Source organism: Petromyzon marinus, chromosome 54 (genome assembly GCF_048934315.1).
Source record: "Petromyzon marinus isolate PM22_M1 ecotype Great Lakes invasive population chromosome 54, UKy_Petmar_22M1.pri1.0, whole genome shotgun sequence".
In the NCBI taxonomy this organism is placed as follows: Eukaryota; Metazoa; Chordata; class Hyperoartia; order Petromyzontiformes; family Petromyzontidae; genus Petromyzon; species Petromyzon marinus.
In genome coordinates this window covers 7,873,101-7,885,340 of record NC_133720.1, presented here as the reverse complement: position 1 = coordinate 7,885,340, position 12,240 = coordinate 7,873,101, and the positions used below count along the sequence as shown (strand labels likewise).

Here is a 12,240-nt window from a genome sequence, read left to right as displayed (position 1 = left end):
GCATCGTCCGTCCGTTCCTTTCTCGCTGTCCGCCGCCTCTCAGCCATCGCCTCCACCAGAAACCACCACCCCAATCACCCGCTACTCCACAATAGAGGTTTGTGGGTTAGATCGCGTAAATGTATAAATGTGTCGTTAAAACCCCGCCAACCACCCGACACAGCCAACTAGTAAGGGTTGTCACGTCAAACAGAACGTGGCCAATTCGTCACTAGTACAGCACTAGTGTGTAGTGTATAGTGTAGTAGTGTATAGTGTAGTAGTGTATAGTGTAGTGTAGTAGTGTATAGTGTGTAGTGTATAGTAGTGTATAGTGTAGTGTATAGTGTAGTGTATAGTGCCCTTCCTCTCTGCCCCTTCAGGGCCCTTCCTCTCCACCCCTTCAGGGCCCTTCCTCTCTGCCCCTTCAGGGCCCTTCCTCTCCACCCCTTCAGGGCCCTTCCTCTCTGCCCCTTCAGGGCCCTTCCCCTCCACTCCTTCAGGGCCCTTCCTCTCCTTCAGGGCCCTTCCTCTCTTTCAGGGCCCTTCCTCTCCACTCCTTCAGGGCCCTTCCCCTCCTTCAGGGCCCTTCCACTCCACTCCTTCAGGGCCCTTCCTCTCCGCCCCTTCAGGGCCCTTCCTCTCCACCCCTTCAGGGCCTTTCCTCTCCGCCCCTTCAGGGCCCTTCCTCTCTGCTCCTTCAGGGCCCTTCCTCTCCACTCCTTCAGGGCCCTTCCTCTCCACTCCTTCAGGGCCCTTCCCCTCCGCTCCTTCAGGGCCCTTCCTCTCCGCCCCTTCAGGGCCCTTCCTCTCCTTCAGGGCCCTTCCACTCCTTCAGGGCCCTTCCTCTCCGCTCCTTCAGGGCCCTTCCTCTCCGCCCCTTCAGGGCCCTTCCTCTCCTTCAGGGCCCTTCCACTCCTTCAGGGCCCTTCCTCTCCACTCCTTCAGGGCCCTTCCTCTCCACTCCTTCAGGGCCCTTCCTCTCCACTCCTTCAGGGCCCCTTGAAGGAGTGGAGAGGAAGGACATCTCCCGTGTAAAAAAAAAAAACGGCCGGCGTCTTCCCACGTTGACGAAACGAAAACTCGAGCGCTCAATAGAACCTCAACAGAAGCTTCTCCGGGGAAACCAATGAGCATGGGGTGAAGAAGTTCCTCTCGCGACAGACACATTGTGACCCCTGCAGAATATCCGGAGCGAGGTATCTGAGATTCGAGCTCAGTGCGGCGTTGCGGTGTCAACGACGGGAGGTGTCCCGGGGTTAGCTCTCGGTGCAGCGATTGAAAACACTCACATCTTGGGGACTGCTTTTTGTGTGTGCTCGTTTATTATCCTTCCCCACCCCCCCACCCCCCGCCCGCATCTCCGATTAGCACGGTTGGATACGTACGCTGCGATAGAAGTTGAATATGCTGTACACGCAAACAGACGACGTGGCGTTATTCCCGGTGAAGTGTCACGCCCTGTGATCAGGCCCCAAACTGAGCATTATTGAATATTTGTCCGTGCCACGTTTCGCACCTCGGGACCAGTTTCCGGATTGTTTTTTTCCCGCGATCAAACTCCCAAAAGTCGCGAACGACAATCCTACTTCCACCCCCACCACCACCCCCACCACCACCACCCCCAGGACACATCCATGCCAGAGGCGGTATCGTTCCCCGTTGAGGAGTTTAACTGCTGAGCACGAAGCGAGGTGCAAGATGATCCTGAGCGGCGTTCTTGATTGCAAGGCCCCGCCGCAGGCCTCTGGCCGCCACCGATGGCCAATTTTGGTGCGGGCCCTGCCGGCAATAAGCAAAGCCCCAAAACGTGGCGTGAAACGGTGCGGTGGCACCCACACGACTGCTGGTGTCCCGCGCTGGACGTCCTGCGAAGAAACGAAAAATAATCGAGAGAGCTTTGTAGCTCATCGGATTCCTCGAGCATGAATAACCATTTCTGTTTTCTCGTGATTTTTGATGTCTTATCGGAGAAAGTGGCCTTCAACCCCCCCACCCACCCACCCGCAACCTTCTGAAAATAACTCTTTGGATCTTTCGGTGAAGTCACGTAGGTAGAAATAAAATCAAAGCAACTCCGTGACTTGACCGGAAAAGAATCAACGAGTGTGGATTCCTGCTGTCACGAAAGCTTCAAATGAAGATTCTGGAAATGAGCGAAGAACAACAAAGTAGGGGTCCAAGAACCTCTTAAGAAGACGACGACGATGACGATCCTCAAACTTGCCACGGCAGATAACGAAACTAACCTCCGATAGCCTCCAGCGCGATCGGAGCGATGAATTGAACCCGTCGGCTCACGAATTATGGTTGATCAAACCCGTTCAATATGTAGGCGCAAAATTGCCCTGATTCGTCGATTTTAATGAACGCCCGTGAACGGCTCAACCGAGGAGGCGAATTCTCTCCGTCTTAACCCCGAGCAAGGATTCCGTCGATGCCTCTTTGAGACTCTTTGCGTGCGCGGCAGTGCGGGGGGGGGGGGGGGGGGGGGAGCGGTGGTGCAGCGGTTAGCGTCGCCGCAGCCGCAAAAACCCGGCGCGACCCGGAGGTTCGATTCCCCCCTGGCTCGCGGCAGACCGACGATTATCCGCACCTCCCCTAGGTTGACTCGGCCTCGAATGCGTGCCCGGTGTGGTGCGTACAGAAAAAAACATCGCCGCTCGTGGGAGACAAAGGCGGCCGGGCGTGGTTTGCTGGCCCCCCTCCTCCCCCCCCGCGCCGCGGGCCACGTGTGCCGCTCGCTACCAACAACAGCCACTTGCCCCGGCAGTCTGCGAAGGCTACACAGGCAAGCTGTCCCTTTTGTCTTTGCGTGACAGCTGGCGCGTCTGTCAATCATTTCCCGGCAGGTAACCCCGCCCACAGCACCACTACACCTGGAGTCTGCCCCCCCCCCGTGACTCAACACCCCCCCCCCCCCCCCCACGTGGTCTCAACGTGCACCTAGCCTGGCACGCCGTGGTCACCGCTACCACATAGTGGCGAGTTGGCAGGCTGTCGTGGTGTGATAAGAGTTGTGTGTGTGTGTGTTAGGGTTGTGTGTGTGTGTGTTAGGGTTGTGTGTGTGTGTGTTAGGGTTGTGTGTGTGTTAGGGTTGTGTGTGTGTGTGTGTTAGGGTTGTGTGTGTGTGTTTGTTAGGGTTGTGTGTGTGTGTGTTAGGGTTGTGTGTGTGTGTGTGTTAGGGTTGTGTGTGTGTGTGTTAGGGTTGTGTGTGTGTTAGGGTTGTGTGTGTGTGTGTTAGGGTTGTGTGTGTGTGTTTGTTAGGGTTGTGTGTGTGTGTGTGTTAGGGTTGTGTGTGTGTGTGTGTTAGGGTTGTGTGTGTGTTAGGGTTGTGTGTGTGTGTGTTAGGGTTGTGTGTGTGTGTGTTAGGGTTGTGTGTGTGTGTGTTAGGGTTGTGTGTGTGTGTTAGGGTTGTGTCTGTGTGTTAGGGTTGTGTGTGTGTGTTAGGGTTGTGTGTGTGTGTGTTAGGGTTGTGTGTGTGTGTGTTAGGGTTGTGTGTGTGTATTAGGGTTGTGTCTGTGTGTTAGGGTTGTGTGTGTGTGTTAGGGTTGTGTCTGTGTGTTAGGGTTGTGTGTGTGTGTGTGTGTTACGGTTGTGTGTGTGTGTGTATTAGGGTTGTGTGTGTGTATTAGGGTTGTGTGTGTGTGTTAGGGTTGTGTGTGTGTTAGGGTTATGTGTGTGTGTGTTAGGGTTGTGTGTGTGTGTTAGGGTTGTGTGTGTATTAGGGTTGTGTGTGTATGTGTAAGGGTTGTGTGTGTGTTAGGGTTATGTGTGTGTGTGTGTTAGGGTTGTGTGTGTGTTAGGGTTGTGTGTGTGAATCAGGACTGTGTGTATTAGGTGTGTGTGTGTGCATTAGAGTTGTGTATATATTACGGCTACGTATTAAGGTTGCGGGTGTGTATTAGGGTTTGTGTGTATTAAGGTTGCGTGTTAGGGTTTGTGTGTGTTGAGGATTAAGTGCGTGTGTTTGGGTTGACTGTGAGCACTTAGTGTGTGTGTGTACTAGTGCTCAAAGTGTGTATGGGTGCTGAATTGTGTACGTTAGGGTTTAGAGCGTGCGTGGTAACTGGATATGCGAGTGTGTGTGGGGAGCGGTGGTGCAGTGGTTAGCGCTACGCTGACCGCTACGAACCCGGCGACCCGAGTTCGATTCCCCCTGGCTCGCGGCCAACACCGGTGACGATTATTTGAACCGGTCCTGGCTGGGCTTCCCCTAGGTCGACTCAGCCTCGAATTAGTACTTGGCGCGGTGTGTAAACATCGCCACTGGGGAGACAAAGGCGAGCGTGCGTGGTGCTGGCCACCCACCCCCTCGTGTGCCGTGCCGGCCTTCATAGGTGCTCACAAACAGCACTTGCCCCTACAGTCTGGTAAGACTATACGGGGGGGGGGGGGGTCTTTGTATGGGTGTTAAGTGTGACAGGGAGTGTGTTAGATTAAGTGAGACCCTACTGAATGTCTGTGTGTAACGTTCAGAGAGAAATAGTGCACGTGTGTGTGTTACAGATAAGACGGTGTGTGAGCGTTCAGAGCGAGAGAGAGCATGTGTGTGTGTGTTACAGATGAGTGTGTGTGTGTTACAGATGAGAGTGTGTGTGTGAGCCTCCAGAGAGAGAGAGAGGGTGAATGTGTGTGTGTGTTGCAGATGAGAGTGTGTGAGCGTTCAGAGAGAGAGTGCGTGTGTGTTACAGATGAGTGTGTGTGTGTGTGTTACAGATGAGTGTGTGTGTGTTACAGATGAGAGTGTGCGTGTGAGCGTTCAGAGAGAGAAAGTGCACGTGTGTTACAGATGAGAGTGTGTGTGAGCTGAGAGTGTGTGTGTGAGCGTTCAGAGAGAGAGAGAGAAAGTGCACGCGTGTGTGTGTGTGTGTTAGAGATGAGAGTGTGTGTGAGCTGAAAGTGTGTGAGTGTCCAGGGAGAGTGTGTGTGAGTGTCCAGGGAGAGTGTGTGTGTGTTACAGATGAGAGTGTGTGTGTGAGTGTCCAGGGAGAGTGTGTGTGTGTGAGTGTCCAGGGAGAGAGTGTGTGTGTGTGTTACAGATGAGAGAGTGTGTGAGTGTGAGTGTCCAGGGAGTGTGTGTGAGTGTTTAACTACGACTCGAGAGCAAAATCGGTGAGAACGAGAGAGCGGTGGTGGTGGTGGGGGGTGGCCGTGAGTTTTTAGTGGTGGTGGTGGTGATGGTGTGGGGGGAGTGAATTGGGGGAGGGCAGTGGTGGTGGTGGTGGCGAATTTGAGAGGTTGGGGGGAGGGAGAGAACAGAGAGGGAGGGGAGAGGGGGGGGCAAGGCTTAGGGAATGCTTTTATCTGCGGCCAAAAACCTCAGCAGAGAGAGCGAGAGAGCTCAGGGTTGGAGTGAAGAATACGAGAATTCGAGAGAGTGAAGGGAGAGAGAGGTGAGGGAGAGAGTCTCCTCAACCACGGTTCTGTCCAGGCCACCACCACTGTCATCACTACCACACCACCATCATCACAATACCATCATCTGAATACCATCAGTACAATAACATAATCTCAGTGCTATCATCATCACCACAGTATCGTAATCATTTGAATAGCATCATTGCAATACCATCATCACAGGACCATCATCATCACGTTATCGTCATCATCAGAATACCATCGCCATCACCAATCACAGCACCACCATCATCACCACCACCGGATAGTATGTTCATCGTCACGATTACCATCATCTTCACAGTAACACAATCACATCTGCCGAGGGTATCATCATCATCATCATCGTCGCCATCGCCATAGCGGCACCACCACCATCATCATCATTGCCGTTATCGCAGCAGCAGCAGCATCGTCGTCCTCATCATCACCACCAGCATCACCATCATCAAACAATCATCACAATCATCACCATCATCACGAGCATCACCACGATCAAGGAGGGGAGATGGATGGAGGCTGTCGGGTTACCATCGCGAGGCTGTGAGACGCCGGGAATCGGATTGAGAATTACAACTTTTAAGGGCATCAACAACAACATCAACAACAACAACATCAACAACAGCAGCATCAACAACAACATCAACAACATCAACAACAACATCAACAACAACATCAACAACAACATCAACAACAACATCAACAACAACATCAACAAGTGAAGACGGAACGTGGTGGACCCTGAATACATCCATACTGTTGGGAGAAAAACATCAACAATGGGCAAGTTTCAGTCGAAACAGGGTAAGTGTTGGACGCGTGTTTGTCTGCCGCTGCCGATCATGATTCTATCATCACCCGTGGTAGTCGTGTGTGTCGTGTCGTGTGTGAGTGTCTTTTTAATGTCTTTCTTAACGGTGGGGAGCGGTGGCGCAGCGGTTAGCGCTACGAAACCCGGCGACCCGGGGTTCGATTCCCGCTCACGGCCAACACCGGACACGATTATCTGAACCGGTCCTGGGCCTCTCCTAGGTCGGCTCAGCCTCAACATGAGTACCTGGTGCGGTGTGTAAAACAACATCGGCACTGGGGGAGACAAAGGCGGCCGGGCGTGGTGCTGGCCACCCACCCCCCTCGTGCGCCGTGCCGGCCTTCATAGGTGCTGCTCGCTCACAGCACTTGCCCCAACAGTCTGTGGAGGCTACACGGGGGATCTTTGGTGTTGTACATGCTTTATGGACAGTCGGAACAAGTTGTGTTGGCGAGCACCTATTAAGGTCGGCACGGCGCACGTGGGCATGGTGTGTCGGGAATAACGCCCCGGCCGCCTTTGTCTTCCCTGTATATGTATGATTATTGGACTAGTCACCACGTGTATGCAATGACAGGCAAATACAAAAGCAATGCCACTGCGACTTATACTCACAAAGGTACTTTATACAACTGCACATCTGGGATATATTGCTATTAAATTGTGTTTTATAATTCAACAATAAAGATATAACAGGCGACGTTTCGGACAGCGGGCCTTATTAACAGCACACGGAGAGGCCAGAGAGGCGGAGCATGGTCATAGCAAGACTTATTATACACGTCCTGGAAGTTAGATAAGTTAAATTACAAACTATCCAATTTGTACGGTGTCTATCCACTGCTGGATGGAGGCTACTGCAAATCGGGTCGGTCTTGGGGGTTGTTTGACCATACTTCACCACACTGGCTCAGCCAATGACCTGCCCATACGGGACATCTGTAGTAACAAAAGAGTAGGGCTTCATAGCTCATCGAATTGTTCCAGTCGAAAGATTCTGATTCTGAATGATTCTGTACTGTCAACCGGTTCAGATGCCGCTGATGTTGGCTCGCCACAGCCGTGGCAGGGAATCGAACCCGGCGCTCACACAAGGTGGTGTCGTGCAAGCGTGCTAACCATTGCGCTACGGTGGCTAGGAGATGTCAACTACCTCGCCTGGTGTACAGGAAGTCGTGGGTTCGATCCCGACCCTGACGCCTGCTGCTGCTGTATATTTGGAATTTGCGTGTCTCTCTCTCATCATCATCACGGTGGCTAGGAGATGTTAACTACCTCGCCTGTTTTACAGGAGGTCGTGGGTTCGATCCCGACCCTGACGATGCCTGCTACTGTATATCTGGAGTTTGCGTGTCTCTCTCTCATCATCATCACGGTGGCTAGGAGATGTTAACTACCTCGCCTGGTATACAGGAGGTCGTGGGTTCGATCCCGACCCTGACGATGCCTGCTGCTGCTGTATATTTGGAGTTTGCGTGTGTCTCTCTCATCATCATCACGGTGGCTAGGAGATGTTAACTACCTCGCCTGGTGTACAGGAGGTCGTGGGTTCGATCCCGACCCTGACGATGCCTGCTGCTGTATATTTGGAGTTTGCGTGTCTCTCTCTCATCATCATCACGGTGGCTAGGAGATGTTAACTACCTCGCCTGGTATACAGAAGGTCGTGGGTTCGATCCCGACCCTGACGATGCCTGCTGCTGTATATTTGGAGTTTGCGTGTCTCTCTCTCATCATCACGTGTCTCTCTCTCATCATCATCATCACGTGTCTCTCTCTCATCATCATCATCATCACGTGTCTCTCTCTCATCATCATCACGTGTCTCTCTCATCATCATCATCACTTGTCTCTCTCTCATCATCATCATCACGTGTCTCTCTCATCATCATCATCACGTGTCTCTCTCTCATCATCATCATCACGTGTCTCTCTCTCATCATCATCATAATCACGTGTCTCTCTCTCATCATCATCATCACGTGTCTCTCTCTCCCCGTGGTCGCGTGGATTTTTCTCCGGGTTCTCCGCTTTTTCCCTTCCACATTGAGAATCGACAAGAGGCGTTCATAGAGTGTCTGGCTGCTATAACTTCCACGTGACGATGATGAGCCACTTCGTTATTGAGCTATCATTTGGGGCCAGGCTCGCTTCTCATTAAAAAAAGAGCTACGTAGCTCAGTGGGCCTTACCTAGTAAAACAGTAGTTTCAGTTTAAAATCTCCGCACGGTACCGTACGGTACTCCATTGCAAACAATGAATGGAAATCTTCGTCAAAGTCGAACTCAAGGCAGGGCGCAAAGGTCTCCTGAATTCCATCGTTACCTGGTTGAGTCACAAACTTTGTTCGGCAAAAAGAGACGATAGCAACAACAATAGCACTTCAACGTTGACAGCGAGACAAAGGGGCGCTGACATCACGGGGTCAAGACTCGTCAGCCTAACGGGATTGAACGCGCCCATTGGTGGAGCGCGTTCCACTGGACGGAGACGGAGCGATGAAATCAGCCCCGTGCCGTGCCGCGCGCGCAGGTTGCTAGGTGCGGAGGAGCGGTGGAGCGGGCGGTTGGCGTGCCGCGTCACGGGACCCGGCCGCCCGAGTTCGATCACAGCCCGCGGTCAAACACCACCGGTGACGGTTATCTGAGCCGGTTATGGGACGCCGGCTAAATGAGTGCCTGGTGCGGTGCGTAGTAAACGTCGCCACAAGGGAGACAAAGGCGGCCGGGCGTGGTTGCTGGCCACCCCACCCCCATCGTGTGCCCGTGCCGGCCTTCGTAGGTGCTGCTCGCTAACAGCACTTAGCCCCAACAGTCTGTTACAGGCTATAGGGGGGATCGTTGTCTTTAGTGTGGGATCATTAATTGCATCGTGAGAGGATCGTGAGAGGTAGCGACTGACGGCTTTGGGGAAACCTTCATCCGGCAGTGGATTGACCATGGCTTAACGATGGTGGTGGTGGTGATGGTGACTGCAAGATTCACTCGAAGATCCCTCAGAAGTGATTTAATCCGGCAATTGCTGGAATTTGGGTCGTTCTTGCTCAGGAAAGAACGTCACATTCTCGCCAAATTGTGTCATTTTATTGTGACCGCAAGGCCAGCGTTTTTTTTATGTTCTTCCGGCTAATTGCAGGTTCTCTATTTTCTTTGTGTAATCTGTCTCCTGTCAAAGGGGGGAGACGGGGGGGGGGAACACGTGGATGAGAGAATATGCACAGGTTATATTATGTACGTTGAACTTCTCTCGCAGTGTACGTAGCCAACCGTGCTAATCGGAGGTGTGGGGGAAGGACAAGAAACTATGGGTCTCTCTGTGAGTCTATGGGTCTCTGTTTGAGTCTATGTATGTGTGTTGAACTTCTTTCGCACCGTACGTAGCCAACCATGCTAATCGGAGGTGCGGACATATAAGTGTACTTATATGTCCCCGCGTATATGTTCCGTACCGTCATCAACCCACGCTGACCAGCGTGGTGAAGTGTGATCAATAGATCCCATGCCACCAGCATGGCATGGGGAGGCCCTGACCCGGCAGTGGATTGACAGTAGGCTGTGCAGCGTATGCAGTGATGTATACGGTGCTGCGGTTAATCCGTGTACTGGCCGGTTGCCGGCATCATACACATTTCAGGCCTACCACATTTCCAGCTCACCAAATTTCAGGCCCACCATATTTCCAGCTCACTGGATCTCAAGTCCACCAGATTTCCAACTCACTGGATCTCAGGGCCACCAGCTTTCCAGCTCACCAGATTTCAGGCCCACCAGATTTCAGGCCCACCAGATTTCCAGCTCACCGGATCTCAAGCCCACCAGATTTCCAGCTCACCAGATTTCAGGCCCACCATATTTCCAGCTCACAAGATCTCAGGTCCACCAGATTTCCAGCTCACCAGATTTCAGAGCCACCAGATTTCCAGCTCACCAGATGTCAGGCCCACCAGATTTCCAGCTCACCAGATTTCAGGCCCACCAGATTTCCAGCTCACTGGATTTTAGGCCCATCAGATTTTCAGCTGACCTAATTTCAGGCCCACAAGATTTTCAGCTCACCGGAGCTCAGGCCCACCAGATTTCCAGCTCACCAGATTCCAGGCCAACCAGATTTCCAACTCACCGAATCTCAGGCCCACCAGATTTCCAGTTGACCAGATTCCAGGCCCATCAGATTTCCAGCTCACCAGATTTCAGGCCCATCAGATTTCCAGCTTACCGGATATCAGGCCCACCAGATTTCCTGCTCACCAGATTTCAGGCCCACCAGATTTCCAGCTTACCGGATATCAGGCCCACCAGATTTCCTGCTCACCAGATTTCAGGCCCACCAGATTTCCAGCTCACCAGATTTCAGGCGCACCAGATTTCCAGTTGACCAGATTCCAGGCCCATCAGATTTCCAGCTCACCAGATTTCAGGCCCATCAGATTTCCAGCTTACTGGATATCAGGCCCACCAGATTTCCTGCTCACCAGATTTCAGGCCCACCAGATTTCCAGCTTACCGGATATCAGGCCCACCAGATTTCCTGCTCACCAGATTTCAGGCCCACCAGATTTCCAGCTCACCAGATTTCAGGCCCACCAGATTTCCAGTTGACCAGATTCCAGGCCCACCAGATTTACAGCTCACTCGATCTCAGGCCCACCAGATTTCCAGCTTACCGGATATCAGGCCCACCAGATTTCCAGCTCACCAGATATCAGGCCCACCAGATTTCCAGCTCACCAGATATCAGGCCCACCAGATTTCCAGCTCACCAGATTTCAGACCCACCAAATTTCCAGTTGACCAGATTCCAGGCCCACCAGATTTCCAGTTGACCAGATTCCAGGCTCACCAGATTTACAGCTCACCTGATCTCAGGCCCACCAGATTTCCAGCTCACCAGATTTCAGGCCCACCAGATTTCCAGCTCACCGGATCTCAGGCCCACCAGATTTCAGGCCCACCATATTTGCATATTTACAGCTCACCAGATTGCAGGCCCACCAGATTTCTAGTTGACCACATTTCAGGCCCACCAGATTTCCAGCTCACCGAGTTTGAGACCCACCAGATTTCCAGCTTACTGGATTTTAGGACCACCAGATTTCAGCTCACCAGATTTCAGGCCCACCAGATTTCAAGCTCACCGGAACTCAGGCCCACCAGATTTCCAGCTCACCCGATCTCAGGCCCACCAGATTTCCAGCTTACCGGATATCAGGCCCACCAGATTTCCAGCTCACCAGATATCAGGCCCACCAGATTTCCAGCTCACCAGATATCAGGCCCACCAGATTTCCAGCTTACTGGATTATAGACCCACCAGATTTACAGCTCACCAGATTTCAGGCGCACCAGATTTCCAGTTGACCTGATTCCAGGCCCATCAGATTTCCAGCTCACCAGATTTCAGGCCCATCAGATTTCCAGCTTACTGGATTTTAGGCCCACCAGATTTCCTGCTCACCAGATTTCAGGCCCACAATATTTCCAGCTCACCGGATCTCAGGCCCACCAGATTTCCAGCTCACCGAGTTTGAGACCCACCAGATTTCCAGCTCACCAGATTTCCAGCTCACCAGGCAGCAGCAGCAGCAGCGAGGATTGGTGGATCACCGCACTCATGCTGTGAAACTCCCTTCCCGTGGGAGTCGAGGAGATGCCGTACCCTGGCTGTGCAAGGAGAAGGCGGTACAGCAAGTGGACTGATCGCCATCTGCTTCCCATCTGTACGGGGGGAGGGGGATAGACTGTTGACCCTTCACGCAAGGCGTGGGTTTTCTCCAGGTGCTCCAGTTTCCTCATCCCGCCGTGAATAATTATAGTAAACACGGATAATCATTAATCGAGCTGACAGCATCTTACAAATGAAATCTCCCCATGTAGCAGGGAGCATGACCCTCCTGAAAAAATAATCCTCCAGCTCAAGTGTGGTTCTCCTGGACAATAAACCCTTTCCCGGTCCGAGACGTCTACAAGTTGTCGGGTGGGTGTCCCGTTCAGCGCTGAATCTCGGAACACGCTCCAGACCCGGCCGCACACGCCCTCCCGCGTGGCCTTGC

General features: G+C 52.7%; 1 protein-coding gene across 3 annotated transcripts in view; it reads left to right on the top strand.

Annotated features, from left to right (window-relative positions):
• Nucleotides 1-5,266: 5,266 nt before the first annotated feature.
• LOC116954073 (protein naked cuticle homolog 2) overlaps nt 5,267-12,240 on the top strand; it is a 77,994-nt gene continuing 71,020 nt past the window's right edge. For all 3 annotated transcript variants that reach the window (XM_076052153.1, XM_076052154.1, XM_076052152.1), the window contains exon 1: nt 5,267-6,183. In XM_076052153.1, coding sequence (XP_075908268.1) covers nt 6,159-6,183 — 25 coding nt within the window. In that variant the 5' untranslated portion in view covers nt 5,267-6,158. The remainder of the gene's footprint in view (nt 6,184-12,240) is intronic.